Source organism: Rhopalosiphum padi, chromosome 3, assembly GCF_020882245.1.
Source record: "Rhopalosiphum padi isolate XX-2018 chromosome 3, ASM2088224v1, whole genome shotgun sequence".
Classification (NCBI taxonomy): Eukaryota; Metazoa; Arthropoda; class Insecta; order Hemiptera; family Aphididae; genus Rhopalosiphum; species Rhopalosiphum padi.
The window spans coordinates 17,172,984-17,194,731 of record NC_083599.1 but is presented as its reverse complement, the minus strand read 5'-3'; the positions used below and the strand labels follow the sequence as shown (position 1 = coordinate 17,194,731).

The 21,748-nt window shown below is 33.4% G+C and overlaps 1 protein-coding gene across 1 annotated transcript; it reads left to right on the top strand.

Moving 5' to 3' along the window:
* Positions 1 to 1,796: 1,796 nt before the first annotated feature.
* LOC132924824 (uncharacterized) lies at positions 1,797 to 13,946 on the top strand. The gene is made up of 4 exons (XM_060989267.1): positions 1,797 to 2,557; positions 5,932 to 6,211; positions 8,298 to 8,708; positions 13,335 to 13,946. Exons 1-4 carry the CDS (start codon positions 1,797 to 1,799, stop codon positions 13,944 to 13,946), a joined length of 2,064 nt encoding a protein of 687 aa, XP_060845250.1.
* Positions 13,947 to 21,748: the final 7,802 nt, after the last annotated feature.

Genomic DNA, 21,748 nt, shown 5'->3' with positions numbered 1-21,748 from the left:
GCAAGCGCGCCCCAAAACCGAACGCCCGACAAGCGTCGGGTATCGCATCCGCACACCACCGCCAACAAACGCGCCGAGGGTTTGTGACATATGCAGTGTATGCGTGCGCGTGAGCGTGTGCCATGTACGATATATATTTATTCTACATCTATATAGTATGTATAAAAATTAAGTATCCATTTCCATACACAGTGTTCAGATATTTGATTATGAATTTGCGAATAAGCCAGAAATTCTATAGATAAAAAATATATCCAAAATGTCTATGCGACATAATCAAGATAAACTTTTAAGTAAATATTAAAATCTATATACATATAGTAAATGTAGTGTGGGTGCTCCACTCAAATTATTTTAGATATTGTGAATTACTATTCACTTGTGATACATGCCAATTTAACATTTGGATGACATGTTTGATATTTATTTTATTAAAAAAATATGACCATTATAATTATAAAATATATTAGTTAGTAGTTACCATAAAAAAAATGATGATTATAAATTATTATGCTTATACAAAAAAAAAAAAATTGTAAGAAAAAAGGTAACCTCTCTGCTATACAAGTAATAATCATCAAGACGTGTACCACCTAGGTCATTGATTAGATTACTGTAATAGATAATTAGTTTAATTTGAATTCAATTATAAATCGTTATCTTATACGATGAAACACTTCTGAGACAGCCTAAATTTTGGTAACCATTGTTACCAAACAATAATTTTATTAATAATATATTGATACTAGTATTAAAAAAAAAATTGTTTATTAATTATTGTAGTTTATTGATATGTATGTAGTATTAGTACTTTAAATAGTCAAACTAACCATTTTAAGCACTCAAATTGTTTACCAATTTTTTCAATTTTTTTTAAGAATTTTAATAAAACTCGTAATCTCGAAATTTTTGAGGACTTGAACTTTTTCTTGTCCCCCTTGAGATTCGACATAACGAGAATCTACTGTACATCAAATTGTAAACACAAATATGTAATAAAAATAGTTTTAATAAAAAGGTGAGAAGGTGCTCGAGACTTAACGACGACTATGGTACATCTGAATATATTGTTTTTCGGACTCCTTGAAATAACATGATTAGGTTCTGCCATACCACCTTAGACCAGAAGTCCAACATTTTTGACAACGCCCTTGGTTTTTTGATGTATAACTATAGACGATGTTTTGCAATACGCGAGAGACGCTCTATTTGGTATTCGGTACATTGGATAGGTCGTCTCGGATTTACAAAGTAAACTAATATTTCTATTACGAAAAGTAATTTTTTTAATAAAATCGTTGAAAATATATAGTGTTTTACGTCGTTTCGTGTAAACTAAGTTCGTTAAATCCGCGAGTCCGCATAAAACTACATTATGAACGATCGGTAACCGCGAGTCTCATAGTTTTAGATTGATAAATTATAAAAATATCCAATAGTCGGCTTACCTACATATTGAGCGTGACAATACGGCGTTGTCCGAATGGAAAGTTTACTTTATATCGACTCTTTCGTTTCCACGTCAACGGCGGTCATCTAATTATCGTACGGGACACATTGTCATTCTGCTATACAATTTTCTCCGTCCCCACTTGGCAATCATCGCGTCGCGTCGAAAATCACGCCAAGTCTAATATTGTATTACAATAATATTATAATATATTGACCGCCGAACGCATCAGCGAAAAGCTCCGACCGTCTGCGATAAAGGCCGCCGCGCGCTGTTGGCAACAGTGAGCACACACATGACGTAGGCGTATATATTATAATATACACCGCAGACGTGGTAACGCGCGATGGCCGATTACGGTGCGCTCAAGTGGACGGACGACCCGCGGTGGACGAACACCCGCAAACGGGACGCGTACAAGGGATTGGCGGAGGCCAGCCACCGGGACCGCGATGCCGAGTGGCTGGCCGGCGACGTGGCGACGGCCGAGCGGCTGGCCGACGCCAAGAAGGCCACGGCCGAACTGTATGAAGCTGTCGGCGCCCGGGACGACGTGGTCGGTCACTTGCTGCCGGACCAGCGGATCGCCGAGCGGGCCGCGTACTGTCGGATGGAGTCGGCGGCGGCTGTCGAGCGGTCGCTGAGGGAGAAATTGGTGCGCGGCCGGTACCGGTTGGACAAGTGCCGGCAACGGGTGGCCAGCAAGACGGCGCGCCTGGCGTGGTTGAGGACGACCGTGCACGCGGCCAGAAACCCGAAGCCGGTCCGACCGCCGAAGCGGCCGGCGGTGTTGGAGCCCGCGCTGTTGCTGGACGATAAAGTGGACGCGCTCAAGCTGGGCAACCTGCAGGCGGCCAGGGCCCGCGACATCATAGCCGACAACTCGGTCATGAGGAACGCGCTCAACGACCAGTTGGCGGCCGACGTCCGGCGACAGGCCATCGCCGTGGTCGAGCTTCTCGCGTACGGTACGGCCGCCAAGCAAGAGGCGGCCGCGTACCGCCGGGAATATTGCCGGATGGCGGCCGAACAAGAGTACCGCGTTCGACGGAACGAAGCGCACAAGAGCTTTCTCGATACGAGAATATCGACGCTGGAATCTACCAGGTTATCTACCGCGTTTTATCCGTTGTCGATTTCATTTTCATTTTATATTTTCCGTGATTTTCAAGGCGGAAAATTCGATACGGAGTGGTCGAATTATTCTGACTCGCCCGAGTCCGATGCCCGCGTTTCGCTGGTATAGGTACTGCAAATGTGACTTTTTTAACGTTCAATATCGAATCGATACACTCGAATTTCTTCCTTGAAAATCATTAATGTTGTATTCGGTGATCAAACAAAAATAATATACAAAATATCACGTTGGGTACAGGTTATTACCAAGTTTATCACTGGAAAAAATCGATTATATAAATACTTATAATATGTACATGCCGAGAACCCTACTTAATGATTTTGAAACCAGGGGCTAAGTCGTTTATGGTGCTCTTAATTTAAATTATAAATTCAGTTTTTTTGTTAATTCGCAATTTTTATACTATTTAATTTTTAAGATTATGTATAAACTATACCTTAAAGTCTATAAGCAGTTATTTAATAATTGATATAAATAAAACGTTAATGACTGTATTACAACTTTTCATAATGATACTAATATATCAACCATAAAAATTGAAAATATAAGTATTTGTGAATAAATGAACAGGTTTTAATTTGACCAAATGTTTTTTTTCGATCCTTTAGCTAACTAAACTTTTTCTCATTAAATCTGAAAAATAAAGTTTGTTTTATATAACCCTTTTCTGGCGCCTTCAATTAATTTGAATTTTGAATTTTTCCTTTTCGCTTTCCAATTTTAAATTGGTAAGGTTAATTATGGTTATAAAAAAATGTACATAATTGGAAGAATTTTTTTTAAATTATTTTCATGTACGTATATATATATATAACAGCATTTTTGAGGGAAATGTGATGATAATTTTTTTTGCATTATAAAACTTGAAAATAAACCATCTTTTCCTTTATGTTATATTCACCAAATTCATCTTAGTATTGATGAAAATGTTAGCAAAAGTTTCAGATAATAATTTTGTACACAATTTTGTAATGAACAAAAAATTACTATTGTACCCTATGTACACGCATTCTCTTATGCAGTTCAGTAATTAATCAATCAATTATAATATCACAAAAGTTTCAATTTGTAAATTTTTATTTTACAAATATTTCAATTATTTTCAACTGTACCATTTGGGAATTTTTTTTCTTGCTTGTTTTTTCTTATCGTCAAAATATATAATAAAATAAAGCAATATTGCATTTGTTTTTTATTTGAACGTGTAAACAGTGTAAACCCTCATATTTATCAGCTATACAACTAGCATTGTAGTATTTTATTCTCATATTATTTTTAATTCAAGAAAATTAATTACTTCTTCAGCAGTTATCTAATCATTATAACAAATTATTCTCTTATGTGATTTGTCAAGGGTTGAAACTACCTAGTTTTTTATCCTAACTGTTTAATTATTTCCACTAAGACTTAATTTCGAAATTAGATCAATTATATTATATATTCGCATCGAAAAATAATATACATTGCCAGATTAATTATTAATTCGATCATTCAAATGTTGTTTAAAAAAAAGATTAAATTAAAAAATAGTTCAAATACAATCCAAGAAAAATTGTAATAGGTTTAAATAAATTTTGGCAACTTACTTATTGTACTTTCACTCTACTATTTAATTGATTTTCCTGCACTATTTTGGTATTTAAAATATTAGAAACTTAAATTAAATAAATATAATAAATAAAATGTATCGCAGTAATACGAGAGCACTTGCCAATTTGAATAACAAACTTATACACACATTTCACATGACACACAGTATATTATGTACATTGTACGCGTTCAACAATTATTATTTGTTTGTATTGTCAATTATGTACAATTTTCCAATTTTATAGATCATTTTATCGATTACTGATGAGTTAACAGCATAGCATTCCGTAGCAAGTGTTAAAAATATTCTGCACTTTAACAAATGTAAAATAAAATAATTTAATAAAGCCAAATTAATATACAGAGCCCCTGATTATATCGTATCTCGAGGCTACAGCCCTCCTAGTCCCTAGCCCCCTAAGTAGGGCTATAAACACATAATTAGTAATCTAAAGTATTTATAATAATATTATACAGTATAATAGTAATAAAGTAATAAGATGAATCGTTGGTTAAATCGTTAAGCAACGATTTTCTTTGAACATGTTGGCGAGAAAACATTCAAACAAAATGTACATATAATCAAGTCGAAGGTCATCTCTTGTTTATAATACTTTTCTTTAAATCATATTTTTGAGTAAACAGTTTGTAAAAATTTTAAAAGAAAGTAACAGATATGTACAATTGTATATTTGTATTGATTTAGAGTCTTAAATTGTTTTCTTTATTTATTATTTCATCGTTTAAGTTAACAGAAAATTTAAAAATAATAAACAGATAATATAAAACAATATTATTAACTTTCAACTAATAAAATACATTTGTTTTAATGCATAATATTAAAATATAATATAATATCAGTCCTTCTAATTTGTTTATAAGAAACTTTTATACATTTCAAGAAAATGTATTTAAAATATTATAAATTAATTTATTTGTATACTCAATATGCGCATTATAAACATTTATAGCTCCTATTATTATTATTATTTTATTTTTTAATTCGTAATACTCGAAATAAGTCGAACGGTGACGCGTTATATTATAAGAATCAATAAATACTTATCAAAAGAGATTTCCATAACATAAAAACAATTCTTACGAAATTACATAACGCGTTGCAAATAATGTAACGTTTGGTTGACATGCATTTTTTTGTCATAGAGTTATTTCTAATGTACATTTTAAATTCAAAAAAAAATTAAGCCGGTTTTGATGTTAAAATCGGTTTTTTTTTTTTATTAAACTGAATTAACAGCAGCTTACACGAATTAAATGACTCCGTAAGTAAACTAATTTGCATTGAGGTAAATATGTCGTGCATGTAAACTTATTCTACGGTTGCATGCACAATTGAAATCGATTGTGCGTATTCGTACAGAGATCACGTGTTACATAGTGGATATTAAGATGTGCTAATATTGGTGAATCATAGGTATATTGAATTGATGCACTGAGTGAGGTCCTATGGCCTAATCATATAATAGTATAGTGACATAATATAGCCAAACTTGAAAATACAAATAACTTACTTTATCATTTTAAATGTCCATGTGTCCAAATGACTAGGTTGTTTGTACGTGCCATAATGAACTATATTGTTATTGGAACTATTTATTTTTACAACAATAATATTACAATATTGTATGTTTACACTTTCAATCGATAATTAATATGCAACTTATGTCATTAAGATTTAAGATGCACACAATTCATTTAGTCAATTATTAAAACTCAATCATTTTATAAAAAGGAGAAAGATGATCGTCAATCGGATACATAATAATTCTGATGAGGAAATAGAATTCATTACTGGAGATGCAATGTCTGTGGCTGAATCTGAGTTGGAATTACGTACCTCAAATAAACCAGACAACATAAACCTGACGTTGTTAAAAGATTGGATTGACATTCAGATGATAGAGAAACAAAGTTCGTATACTAAAGAAAGTGAGCAGCCGTCTAGTACTTCCAATGTGACATATCCAAGCGATACCATTACTTCGAACTCGTATACATTTCCGGAAGAAAAGGTATGCACCTTATTCGAGCTTTTACAATACCTTATAAGTATAACCTACCTATGGTACACTCCGTGGTTATACAACTAAATTTACCGAGTATAAATCACCACATGTTCTACTTTGCACAATGCACATCATAATTGTAAAGTATTAATAAATTATAATGTTTTCTTATATAGTTTAGTGAATGGATAAAATAATTGATTGTCTTGGTTCACTAAAATAGGAAGTCACAGTTTACATCACACTTATAAGCTGATATACCTATTCATATTATTCGGTTATTTCTATCGTGTTAATTTTAGCAGTACTACTCGTACGTAGGTTGTAGAGACGTAGACTTTAGAACGTATATATAGGGTGATTATTTTATTATTAAACGCTCATTATTTCGTCAAATATTGACATTTTTTCATTATTTTGTTCAAAATATTTTGTTTCGTGCTTTTCTCAAACTATATGAAATTTTTATTTTTTCACCCTTTTATTTAATAATGAAACCGCTATCAACTTTTGTTTTTCAAATTACAACCTATATTTAAATATATTAAATTAATAGGATTAATTTTTTTTTTTATGAATTTTTACGTTAAAATTATTATTTTTTGTTAATTTTTTAGCAACATATAGTTTTTCAGGTTGGGTAGTTTTCAGTTTTATAATACTTCTCTGAAGACCAGTAGTCTGCACATAGGTAACAGATAATAATAAGAGGTACATATTGTTTTCATATGCAATAAACTCGTTATCGGCTATCGACGCAGTGATGAACTTTGTATAGAATTTGAAAAAAATCAAAACTTTTTAAAATAATAAGTGTTTAATGATAAATGAATCACCCTGTATTATATTTTATCAATTAAAGTAATTAAATAACAATGTTCAAGTATAATAACATTAAAATTTGATAAGTTTCAGATGAAAATTAAATTAACAGGTTAACTGCTATGTGTACCATTTTTAGTACATCGACGAATCATTTGCTCTTCAAGCTAATTCAAAAAAGCGAATACGCCTTGCTCGAAATAAAACTTAAGACTTTATGAAAAAGTATATTTTTATGTTAGTTTAATATTTGATTATAAATTATGATTTTGTAACGAAATTAATGAATTTGTTTCCCTAATGGGCTATGAAAAAATATTTCCCTATACTTAAATCGTATTTTCGTGTAACCTGTTGGTACCCACACATGACATTTTTTGGCAAAGACTCCAGCATACCAATTATGGTACACAAAACTATTATATGCAAAAATGGTACATGTAACTTTTAGCCCAGGTAATAATAATAAAAAAAAAAACGAAGCGGTTAAACTGTTTTAATATTACAATAATCAAAATAGTGAAAATTATATTTTTTTAAGCAAATGCACAGTCTATTTAACTTGAATTTATTAGTTCTCATTAATCATTTTTGAAAAAATGTTTTTTTGTTTGTTTATGAACATTAATTTTTATCAACATTTAAAAAAAAATATTTAAGTATTTTATACAAAATAACTAATTATATTGATAGCAAATTCAGAATTTTACATTTAATCATTTCAGCATTAATTTATGCCTTATGGTGTTGATTTTTATACGATAATATAATTGTATCTTTTCGATTGAACAAACAATGAATAAATTATGCAAATCCCGAAAACTAATTACACTTGTTGATTGTACTTGAAAAATACCCCGTCAAATTAAGTTTAGTAGACCGAAAGCAGATCCTAATTTTAATGAAAAATTAAATAACACCATAAATATACGATAACACTATTTGAAATGATAACTCACTTTTATGATGTATATAATACTCGTTTATGTAAATTATAAATATACCTATACGCAAAGATAATGTAAGCTAAAAATAATATTGCATTTAATTTATCATTTTGGTATTTTAATGAAATATCACTATAACTTTTTATAATATTAAGTGACTGGTGTCAAAAATATTATTATTTTTATTATTTACACTTATCGTTGTAAATATTCGTGAATTTTCTATTTATTTCTAACGGAATAATATGAATTTTCAACTAATTATGATTCAAAAATTAAGTTATACAACAATGATATAGATCAAGTGATCCCATCGTTCTCAGGTCAACCAATATAAGTTCAGAAAACAAAAAAAAAGCAGAGCTATTGAAGCTGTAGAATACGTATGTGAAACGTTACACTTCTCAAACATAACAGAAGTACTGCATTATTTTACGACAGTTAAAAATGTGGAAATGCGTATAAAAAAAATGATAAACATACGAAAACATCTACTCGAGATCGCACAAGAAAGTGTGGCATCTGCGAACGAAGTGATGGAGGAAAGCATAAATTGTTTACCAGAAGCGATTTTGCAGTTAGATGCTAACATTGAATATGTCCAGCGTGAGGGTTTAGACGTCCAGAAAAAACAATTTGAGGATGTCAATAGAGATATTACAGGATACGGTATACTGTTCAATGAACTTTGGTTCCAGTTGGACAGTCTCGTGGGGAAACTCGAACGATGCCACGTAAGAATACACATTGCAAAATAATATATACTTATTATAAAGCGCGTACCTAATCGTGTTTCGTTATAAAAATGATGTATATGTACGACTATATAGTTTAATAATTAAACAAATCAATTGCATCGATCAATTATTACGGTTTATAGATATTGGGACATTAGGTAGCTATAGTATAATTTGAAATTTAACTATTTAAAGCGTTCAAAATATCATGAAGTACGATAAGATAAATTTAAGGGCATGGAATATTATTAATATTTTAAGTTCAGTGTACCATGAGCTCCTTGTATTATAAGGTCAGTATGACTAAACCAATTGGGCTTATAACGCGTGGCGTTTCCTAAACTTTTTTTTTCGCAGGACCCTTTTGTGATAATAATAATGGTTACGGACCTCTTTATAAAAAATATAAATAAAAAACATCAATAAATAATGTTAATAATTTTGTCAACTAATATGTGATATAAAATTGACTTAATTAGAAAAATAAATGAACAAATAAATAATTTTTATAATTAATTTAATTAGTAAAGAGAAATTTCAATGTGATTGCCGATGGGTGATGTTGTTTCTCCGATACAAGATTAAGATATATTTATTATGTTAAATAATTGGATTCGTAAATCGAATTCTACTTGCAATCGCTTTTTGTATGTATGTGACTTTTTCACATAAGTACGTCGTTTGAAAAAGCATCAACGGTCATATTGCTGCATCTGCTATTTCTGGAGAGTCTTTGTCTTAGAATCTACGGTGTACATATATTTAACAGTATATTTTCTAGTGTGATATTAATAGTACATTGGTTTTTTCGTTTTTATACATAATATTTTTGATTCACGCTCACGGACCCCTTTTGGTTTACATACAGACCACAGTTTGGAAAACATTTCTCTAGCGCTGTAATACAATTGGTCTACCAATCCATAAAATGACCGAACGCCATAAATTACAGGTATATAAAAGATCATTATTTTGGTAAACTCCCATTTTTATACCAACTGCTAACATGCATACAATTGTCATTATTATTAGTGTTTTTTTTTTCAATCATTTCGTTTTGATGTACAAAGTATAATTATTTATGCTCCGATGAACGATATTCAAAAATCGATTGTGTCACCGTCGCGCGTCGTCGTCGTCATTGTTGTTGTCCGATAAACGTAAACAACGACTAGTGGGTATTTTATATGTTATAGGCGTTTCCGATTTTCTTCAGAACTGCAGCTTCATACTTTTATTGTCTTTTATACCATAACTATAATGTCGATCATTATACGTTCCTACGAAACAACACCTCCCAGTCCACACTCGATTGGTTTTTGTTGTTTACACCACGAAAATCGGTTCATTCGGTCGTATTAGATGTGTAATGAACAACCTAGGCACCTTTTGTGTACGCGTGCGGTTATGCTTCATGACTATATTATATTAATTGTTAGACTACATGTATACCGAACCGCTGTATCGGCGGTGGGTGGTTAGGGGTGGTATACCGCGGTTAGGTAGGTACATATCAATCATCATCGCGTTCGAACCGTCTATTATTCGTGCGACATACCTACCTATGCGTCCGACGGCGTGGTGGTGTTCATTGCGGTTCGGGGTAGTTTTTCGTTTTGGGGGTGTGCGTCCAGTGCGCGGCTCGCACTACATAGCGTTTTTGTTTGTTTCACATTGATCGTTTAGCATGCGTACACAACACGCGTGTCATATTGTTTAGTTATGGGCTCGACAATAAGCTGCGCAATAATCGACCACGCCCCCTCATTTATCCAGACGCCGCGTGCGTGGAAACCGTTCGCGGAACGAATTATATCGCGCGGGAGACACGTGCCGCGGCCGCAGCGCGAAAACCCATCGCCGACCGCATTATACACGGGGTATTATGGTAAGAGTCTGTTGCCATAAATACCGGGCGCAGACCGCTAATTGTTTTTTGGATTTTGATTTATCTAAACGGAGTTTTTAACGAGCCATTAATAATAACGGGTGTACAACGGGGAACGCTATCGTTATACGCGTTATGTACACGGTCGGGCGGTGTGCATGTAGGCCGAGCGGGATGTCGGAGGACCGGATAATTCGTTTTAATCTCGTTTCGAATATGTATCATATAATGATAATATTATCGTAAAACACGTGTATTTCTGTACTAATATACTATTAGCTGTATCTGCACGGGTGTTGTTCGAACACAAAGTATTGCGGGAAACGGCACGAGGGCTCGTTTCCACGCGTCAGACGAAACAAATCGTGTTCGAAAATCGTTTAGTGTTTACCCATATATTTTCGTCGATAACTTGTTTTTTTGTAGTTTTCCAAACTGATTATGACTCTTAAATGATTACAACAAAATAACGTATATCAAACAACTTATAATTAAGGATGGGCCGGTTCTTAAAAAATTATCGGTTCCGGTTCTTGTCCGGTTCCAAAATATTCCCCTTCGGTTCTAAATATTGATTCCGATACCAGTTCTTCTTTAAAAAAAAAAATGTTAAATTAAGAATTGTAATTAATCAGTATACTGTATAATACTAAAATTAACACGCTTACGAGTTACGAGACACGGACAAACGCACTCGTGCACACGATAAAAATGGAAAAATGTAATTACGAATTATGAATGCACAAACGATATAATAAATATTAAATTCATAAATCATAATAAATAAGTTCAATAGTCATTACCGAAAAAAACATAGTTTGTATTGTTACTCTAGTAATTGGTTATCAGTCAGCTTATCAGTTACCAACTTATAACATTGAATCAACAAAAAGTGTGAACCAAGAAAAAAAAGTACCGATACCGATAAAAATGTGTACAAACTACAAAAACCGATAACTATCGGTTTCTTCGGTGCCTAAAGTAAAAAACTGATGGAACCGAAGAACCAAGAATCGGAACCGGACCATCCCTACTTATAATACGATCTAATTTTGTTATATAATCACGGTGTAATGTTACAAGTCACATGGAGTAGATAATTATTAATTTCAAATGTGTCTATAATTAAATATATACTCTATATTATAATGTGCATCAACAATATTTTTCAGTTTCATCTACTGGTAATATTAATGTCCCACGAAAAATAATTTTTTAAAACTTTCAAGAGGACGTTATGCCCGCATGTGTTATCTCTGTCGTACAAAAGTACGAGTAAGTAAAGTAAGTGTCTCTGTCGTTTTAAAGTGAGTTATAGCTATGTAAAATATTACAACTTTAAAATGTTCATATAACTCACTTTAAAATGATAATATCAATATAAGTAGCATATGGCATTTTTTAGATAATATTCTTACCTTTAAATTTGAAAATAGGTAAGTTTATTCTAATATTAAAGCTAACATCATAAAATTTGTTCTGCTGAACGCAAATTTTCTATGATTTACGTTAATAAGACTGAGATAACACATGCGGGTATAACGTCCTCCTAAATCATAAAAATATACGATGTGTCACTATTTTATATTTCGCGGAGACTGGGTGTTTGTTATTTATTCGGTAGCTGTAATACAATATTGTATTATTATAGTTCGCATGTTATAATATTATATAGTTTTCGATTTAAAGTTGTGACCAAACACATTACGTCGTACATTTTGTCTTTTGACTAACATCGTGACAGTAAATTGTTTTAGCCTCGAGGTGAATGATTCTCAATAGGCTGGTATACATAGTAGTAAAGTATGACATTATTTTAAACGCATAAGATTACCCAAAGGACCTTTCTGGGTGAATGGGCATTCAAAATGTTTATCGCACCAGATGGGGTGACGGGAATTATGTGGAGGACTATGCCGTAATGGCCGTTATGAAATAAAAAAAAAAATCCGTATCTACCAAGAAAAGTGCACATTTTGAGAAAAACAAAATCACCGTTTAATTTATCGCCTTTTATACTCGTAAACTTTAGGAACGATAAAACATGACGTTTTATTAACGTTTCAATAGCATTTCAAACAACTGTAAATAACCTAAAAAATTTTTAGAAATACGAAAACTGATGTGTTCATATATTAAATGCTCCATAATATGGTCAAAGTTATACATTATGTGTATCAATCATCTTTAACTTTAGGATATTACATAAAAAAAAATAGTGAAACCAATAAAGATTTTTTTTTAATGTTAACTAGTAGTAAATATCATGCACTATATAGATACTGTGAATTTTCCTAAAAAAAAAAAAGCTAGTATGTATTATATATATCGAATTATTTAGAGAACCGTCGAAATTGGTATTCACTGTGGGATCGTTTCGAAGGTCATCTGGAAATTTGGCCCCCTATGAAATGATATTATCGAAAGGTATGACATAAATATAAATATAGCCTGTAGTGTTAAAAAGCCTGCTGTCATATATATAAATCGGTCCCGGGAAAATCGAGAGTAGGCGCAATATTGGAAAATAAAATTGAAGGTTGATATGTATATATATTATAGAACAAAAACGACGTATACAATATTATAAACGTCACATTTTGCGACAAAGACGCACGGTTTCTGTGTTTCATATATAATACAAATATATGATAATATATTCAGCCCTATACCTTTGTTATTCTAATGTTGTTTTTTAATCGTTTTTTTTTAACAACATGTCACTGTTGCTGCAGGTGCCAGTAGTGAGAAAATACCAACTGCACAGGAAAAATCGGGACATGGATTCTGAGCCGATGATGGACGCTCAACAGATGCTGGATGGGTTGTGCTTGCAACATTTATCTGTCGCCAACGACGACTGTTCCACTATTCGCCAAACCCCGACGGCCAAGTCGATCGAATCTACATCGGAAACGTCTAATGTTTTTGGTAGGAATCCGGCCGTGGACGCTTGCCGGAAGTTGTCGGAGGTACTGTACGCCAAAGTCAAATCGTGTATGGTGCACGTTGGCAGTGTCTTCGATTCCGGTGACAAAAAACAGCTAATGGCCAGGGCGTGCTTTGCGTACGACCGACAAACCCAGATACAATGGGACGTTGCCGCCACGACGGACAAGAAGCGCCGGGCACGAGACCGTTTACAGTTGTCGGTGGACAACATCAAAGACTCGACGACTAACGCTAAAACTACCGGGATAATGACTCGAGTGCAGACCAAACAGCAAGCCCAAGACATCGTCCAGTGGTGCATCACGCCCAAGGACACAGATGACGCGAAGAGAACGAGAAAGCCCATATCGTTCCGGAAGTCCCGAATCGTTGTGCGTGAACGTAAAAAGTTCTAATTTATATTATGTATATACACGTCTATTCAAACGCGTTACTTTACAAATACAAACTATGGATATTTTGTAACTTTCAGATTAAAAAAAAAAAAAAAAAAATAACTAACCTCTTCCGTCGAAACATTCACCGGGTACACGCTGTACACATAATATAAATATAATTATATTTTTATGCAGTTATAGATGAAAAAAAATATCACCAAGTTAAATGTATTATTACGATTTTCATCAATTAAAAATATTTGTTCGTTTTATCGAAATGCCCACAATATTACACTTATAAACAAAAAACAATCGTCGATAAGAATAGAATACTTAACATTTTAATTGTTAACAAGCAAGTTTTGAAGTTAATAATTATTTATTGATCTCGAGTAATTTTAAAGTCGTCGACTATGTTCAAATATAATAGTATCCATTCAGAAAACATCATAATATATAGGTAATAACTAATAATAGATAATAAAAAAAATTGCCTTTTCGTAAAATCCAAAATATTTCTGGTTCGTTGTCAGTGTTGTGTAGTGACCTCAGGTACTTGCACTGCACTGTAATGAAATCTCTGAGAACGCTGGTCGGTCTCGCGTTGGATTTAAAGAGCTCGAGTCGAAGGCGAATGAAGTGAACAACAGTGTTTGTAGTAATAATTAATTTTTTATTAATGTTAAATATAAAATGTTTTTAAAATACTTAATAATTAATGTTAGCCCGCGGCCCAACGACTCAACTAAGTCCTGTGATTTGGGATGTTAGACTAATTATAATTGTACAGTTTATAATACACGAAGTCTCGAATGGAAAAATATACTGTTGCGGTTTTAGGTAGTTGATCAATGAAGCCAAAAATGTATCGATATAGCAAATCCTTATATTCCTATATTGTTTATGAATTATGGTACAACTATATTAAAATGTATTATTATTATTGTCTTGTTGTTACAAATGATTTCTTGGACGATCGTGGTCTTGTGGTATTCTACGCTTTCATAATGTGTGATTTAGGTAATAGTCCAGTGTTGTATTCTTTTAAAAACAGTATGTTGACGTATAGTTCGCCAATAACACGCCTATGCTAAATCAATAGTAAATAGTAATATAAAAATATATTACAAATAATAGAGCGGTTTCTCTACAATTGTCTAATAAATATAATAATTGCAAAATACTAAAAAAAATTAACTTAAATTTGAAAGAAAACACTTAGGATTCTATTACTGGTCGATTTTCTTCCTCCGTATGACATTATTGTTCTTATTTTTATATTAAACTTAAATTATCGTTAAGATAAATAATTATTTACTTATTGTGCCTTAAAACAAGTAGTATTCTCAATAATAATAATAATAATAATAAACAATTATTAATCTCCGCGAGTCTATCTGTATTTCACATTTTTATCTCAATACAATTATTGTAATTATTATATTTGCTGCTTTACCAAATATCAATATGTACACGCATTTCATAAACAAACCAAATTAACATAATATTAGTTTAGGTAAACAAGAAATGACGAATATTAATGATAATAATAACATTTGAACCAGTTGTTATAATATGAAGAAAAATGAAATAATACTCATTTTGCTGAGTCAAAATGACGTGTATTCTATAAACGCAGATAATTGTAAAAAACTACAAAAGGCAAAAATATGCTATTATACTTCAGTATAGGTACTTATCGGGTATTATAATCACCCACATAATAATATTATCCTATACAACACGACCGAGTAAAATAGGGCGTGACACTTATTGCCCATGTGTAGGTGACATCGGAATCGAGTTAATGTATCGCTTTATAATGATCATAAATGTGCTGATTCACGAGAGGAACGTATATGTATAGGTACTATGTACATATGACAACCATGGGGTTTAATAGAGTATCCCCGGGGTGCGTATATTCAAGTATCAAAAGTGTCACGCCACAATAGCAATGTGACGAGACGAATCCTTTGAAACGTACGCTGCGACCGCGAATTTCTTTATAGTAAAGTGAAATCACAAAACACCTTTTCCAAAAATAAGTATTTTATGTTTATTAATTATTGAATATTATGGCTTATTTACTGTAATAACGCGCCTTTGCAACACATTAAATTGCGAAATAAGTAAATGTATATCTAAATATTATGATAAAATGTAATATGCCCCTATCGTCCGTAAAATAAAACATGTCAAAGGTCAAACCTATTATATTTGTATGACTATTTTACGTAAGTGCGTAGAATAAGTAAAATATATTATAGTCGAGTAAAAATAAACGATTATCCCACCGTCTGTGACATATAATTTAAAAAAAAAAAAATGTAGGTTTAACGCAGCCGAACAATTTTCTTGTCTAAAATTCTAATGATCCGTTTTTAAAATGCAAATTTTTCCTGAAATTATACGTCGTCAAAGTTTTACGGACGAAATGATGCGATTTTGATTCGTACATAATTACGTCACGGCGAACACGCGGCACGTGGAATCAGCTAGAGTGTGATTTATTCAAATATTCAAGAGTATTTTTTTCCTTAACTTTGAAAATGTTACACCGGCATATAATAACAGTCGGTGAATATTATAATTATTAAATTATACGAAACGTATAGCGTATACTGTCATTTCGACACTGAAGTTTTTTTCACGCAGTAATAATCTTCAGATATTATTACTAAAGAAATTACGTTTCACGCGCATAATAGACTTTTTCGCGTTGTCTTCGCGACGCGATATCATAATTATTTTTGTCGCTGCGTGACATTTTAGACACGCCTTCGCAATATTTTTCGGTTTTCGCCGCACTTTTTTAGCCGAAAGCTCTTCCCACGTTGAAATCGTTATTCGTCGTCGTTACGTAATTCAACGCCGCGGCGATGTGGTTCGCGATCGAGTGATTTGGTGTTCTTGCGATTTGCTACGACCTCGTGCATCACATACCTACCAATATATAATTTATATTTAACCGGCAAAACTTCAACAGTAGTTTATAACACTGTGTTTGAAATCTTAATGGAAAATAATTAAAAAAAAACTTTTAACATATATACACAAATCATCCGTACAAATTAGTAGTGTATAATTTTTCAGAAAACACGAACACGCGAAAGTTGAACTTATTATTATATAACGTACTAATCATGTATTTCTTATAGTCCCATTCCCATTAGTTTTTGTATGAGAGTACCTTAAACGACTGTTATATCTCGTTTGCCATGTTTTCACGTTTATTTTTAACCGACACGAGGCCTCCACACATAATTGTTATACCGTATACCGGAAAATTGATTCCGAAAATAGCTTCGGGTACACCTAACTCTTGCGGTATCTCACGACTAGATTTTCGACAAGAGCTAGAACTGCATACTGCACTACAACCGCAGTGGTCAGCACGCATATCGCACGACCGGATGGGACGATATATGACGACCCGCATCTATACCTAACCTAACCGTGGTATAACGGGATATTATTATCGTTGCGTTTGTATGTTAGTGTCGTCCGCACACACACACACACCGCCGGAAACTGCGGCAGAGTCGTGGGGGCCAGCGAATCGGCAGAACGACACGCATTATTATGTCATATCATAGTGTAGTGCGCAGCGGACGACCGGAAATATGGACGGTCGCGCGCGTGTATTCCGCAGTGGAAAAACGGCATCCAAACCGTTTTTATACCGCCGGCTTAGCCGTGGGAGGGGGGGGGGGGGGGGTGCGATGGCGGCTGATGCGCGGAACGGGCCCATCGCGCGGGTATTGCGATGCATTATACATTACGCGTATTGAATGAGACGTGAGCGGCGCGGCGGACGTGCGAAGAAAGATTCCATTAGGGCGCGACGCGGTGGGTGTGCGCGTCACACTCTTCTCGTCGTACAGTGTACAGACGGCGGCGCTGCGATGCTGCGGGACGCGACTTACGCAGAATATAGTATTGTCGGGTCGGCCCCCTCGTACGCCGCGCGGCGGGCGGGGAGGTATACGCGAAGACGATATTTCATTTCGACCACCGACACCCCCCACCCCACCCCCTGCCACACACCCTGACGCCGCCGCCGCCGCCCGTCCGACCGAAAAGTGATAATAATTCATATTGGTCCGGGCGCGTCCGGTCACTAGAGATCACAAAGGTGCTTGCACACACACGCACACACACGTACAAATAACTCGATCCATTTCTTTTCGCGTCCCCTCCACACCTACTACGCGTACGTCTGCCCCGCCTGCCCGCCGCCCTCTCTCGCGCACACAAATATAAGCGCACATATATATGAGTTTTTTCCATTCCCGGCCGGCGCGGCGGGGAGGGCGGCGGTTGCTGCAGTGGACTTCGATGATTTATGGAAAACACGGCAACTGTGACGGGTCAGAACTAACGGAAAATGTCTCTCCGCCGTTGCCACTACCACCGCCGCCGCCGCCGACGGATATCCCGAACCCCCCGGAGACGTGACGGTCGGTGTGCGCGCCGGACATACCAAACAGCTTTACCTCCACCTGTCCGACGTCGCCGGGCTCGCTGCCGTTGTGTTCCCGCTCTGACACATTAGGGAATTACATTTTTCTCCGGCGAAACTTATGTGCGCGCACAACACTTTTTGCACACGCGGTCCCCACGCCGCCACTGCGGCCACTGGACTTATATATCCACTTTTGCGGCTCACCCCCCCCCCCCATCACAACAACACACACACACACCGCACAACACCCGACCGCGTCCGCCACCGCTGTGCAGACGGTCGTTACCGGTGCCAAACGCGCGAGCGGTTTGACCTCATCATATATATATATATATGTGTACCTATATACATGTATATATAGGTACATCATTTTATATACGTATATCATATTATTATATTAGAAGACTCACGGCCGCCGCCGCCACTGCCACTGACCGTCTTTTATTTTTCATCGCGAATAAATTTCCTCCCGTCGCGCATTGGTGTGCTCTACGCCACCTCTCCTCGCTTACACGGCCGAAAGTACCCAGAGGGTGTGTGAGTCGGGTCAGAAAAATCATACAAGTTATCAGTACTGACGACGAAGTCACAATATCATACTTTTGTAATGTTCTACTGCAAGATAAATAATCGGTTTTTCAGCACGTTTCTCTATCGTTGTCTTTTATATATTATGCACATTGTTATTACATACAGTTATGTTATTTTTGGAGTTTAATTGGACAAAATATGTCTTAAAGAAAATCAAGTATGGTAAAATAATCGGTGCAGAAGACTTATTGACTTCCACGTCCATTTTTTGAAAATGTATTAATACTATATCCTCCTCCTTACACACGCACACACACTAACAAATAATACACGGGATATTCTCTCAACTATACTTTAATCAATTTCATAAATAACTAACCTAATTGTAATGGCTACATGTATAGCCACTTATTATTTACTTTATATTACTATATTATTCTTTATGTTTCCATGTTTGTATTTTGTGTAATAACACAGTAATGAATGCACTTTCTATATTATTAACTGCAACTAACTCTGCATACAAATTAAAACTGAATGTTTACTAAGTAAAATTCATTTGTTTTAATAATAAACAAACCTATAAGCATTTTAATTTATTAATTGATTGATATATTGGAATTTTTAATTAAGTAAAACTGTAATGATGTATATGTATAAAAATATTTAATTCCATACCGAACATAACTCTTCTTATTTGTTAAATTAAAAACGATCTTTTTGCGGTTAAGCGTTAAAGTTTCATTTGGAACATAAAATGTGTGCTGTATGGAAAATCAATTAACTTTTAATGCTGTACAATTTTTGTTGTGAAATGTTACCTGTAAGTTTACATGGTTATATAAATCTAGTTAAACATTACTTACTGAAACTGATCGGCAGTTAGAATATTGGAATATGCAGAACTGATTGGATGTTAAACTATACAAGTTTATCATTATTTTAATGATATTTATTATTTACAGTAAACCATCGTATCATTAATTTAATACAATAATTAAACCTGAAATCGAAAAAAAAAAGTTAAGAAAACAGACATTGTAAAATTGACAGATTATATATTATATAATTATTAAATACTACTTATGTTATTTAGATCGTAAAATAAGTAATTATTTCAACATTTGATGAGCTACAAACATTTACAATCGCATAAAAAAATATTTTATAACGTTAACTTCCAGTAAAATATTTTTCAATACTATATTTTTAACAATTCAACTGTCAATACACTGAATTCGTTGCTTTCTTTGCGTTGTTTTCCTGATTAGATGATATAATATAAACGTAATCATATGAAAATTATGTAGTGTGCGTAAATACTTATATATTTATTACTAATGCAACAATTTAAAAAGTAGTTAAGGTATGATAGTTAGTTGGTATGATCTATTTGACAATATGAATTTCAATAAAATGATCTTCGAATAAAATTAAATAATTTACTACATCTATGAGTGTTCAAGACTCGTCACACCGAATAAGCATTTCGAATTTCAAAATCTTTAAAATCTTATTAATTTTTAAGGTCATCCAGGGTGTTGCACTATTACTATTTATCTTTTTCATTTACCCGAAGTACGAGTCGGTGGAAGCTAATTGTGTATAAAGAGCTCTATCGGCAAACAATAAATGCATTAAATGTTTTTAAAAAAAGTACGATAACACATTTATTTAGCCAACAATCAACATCCTAAGATATATTATTATGGAAATGGTAACACTATTTTGTTGGTAATATTTTTTCCTTTCATTAAGAACCTATTTATCTATTCAGGGGTGGCCAACTTTAATAGACTTGCGATCGACCTCCCAGATTTTCTAGGTTATCGCGATCGACCAAAAAAAGGTTGTCAATTTGTGTTAGTTCTTTTTTTTAGTTTTTCGATATCTGTGAATAATCTCGTTTTATTTATTGCTTTTTTCTAAATATAATATTTATTTTCCTGAGATATACAAAAATATACAAATTTACAAAAAAAAAAAAAATATTTTAATTGTTTTCTGAAAAAAATTCAAAATGTTATGAAAATGGGAAAAAGTGTCGCGATCGACTCAAATTCATCTCGTGATCGACTGGTTGGCCACCCCTGGACTCTATATTAATATTATAATGTTTTTATACGATTAAAACACGTATAGTTTATAGTCAATGACCAAACTGCAGTTGATGGGCGTTTAGAATACTTAAAAGTTAAAAGTTTAGCATATTATCTATTTAATTCAAATTTGAAATATTGTATTATATTATTATATTTATATATACAATATAAATAAATAGGTACTATAAGATGCCACAATTGTTAAAACTAACAAGTAATTGATTCTGTTTAAATGGTAAACACGGTAAAATATTATATATGTTACGGTAAATGTACGAATCAGGCTTTACCAATTAATCTTGGTAATTCATAAAATAAACGAATACATCTGGTCAAATAACAACACCAAATAATTATTGTATAACGAAATTTTACAAACGAGATTGGTAAATCTTAGAATATACTACCTATCAAATATGAAATCAAAATTAACATTTGAAACTTGTTTTACATATTTTATTTAAATTATTTTAAAATAATATATGTACCTATATATTCATTTGTATGATAAAAAAAATAATAATCGATTTTTTTTTTAATTCACTTAATTATAATTTCCATAATTTCCTTGTCATAAATAATATTCCAATAACTTATTTAAATGTACACTCTACATTTCAATTTAATAATGTAATTTTTAACAAATAATTAGTTGAAAAAAAAAGTGATTACAGGGAAAATCCTTCTTTATACAAAGGTTGGTATTATTACGATAACAA

What these genes read in the sequence shown, in the direction of transcription:
- LOC132924824 (XM_060989267.1), top strand. Translation starts at nt 1,797, where the DNA reads ATGGCCGATTACGGTGCGCTCAAGTGGACGGACGACCCGCGGTGGACG. An exon ending in ATACATTTCCGGAAGAAAAG is followed by an intron (nt 6,212 to 8,297) that starts GTATGCACCTTA and finishes CATCGTTCTCAG; the next exon opens with GTCAACCAATATAAGTTCAG. An exon ending in GGAAACTCGAACGATGCCAC is followed by an intron (nt 8,709 to 13,334) that starts GTAAGAATACAC and finishes CTGTTGCTGCAG; the next exon opens with GTGCCAGTAGTGAGAAAATA.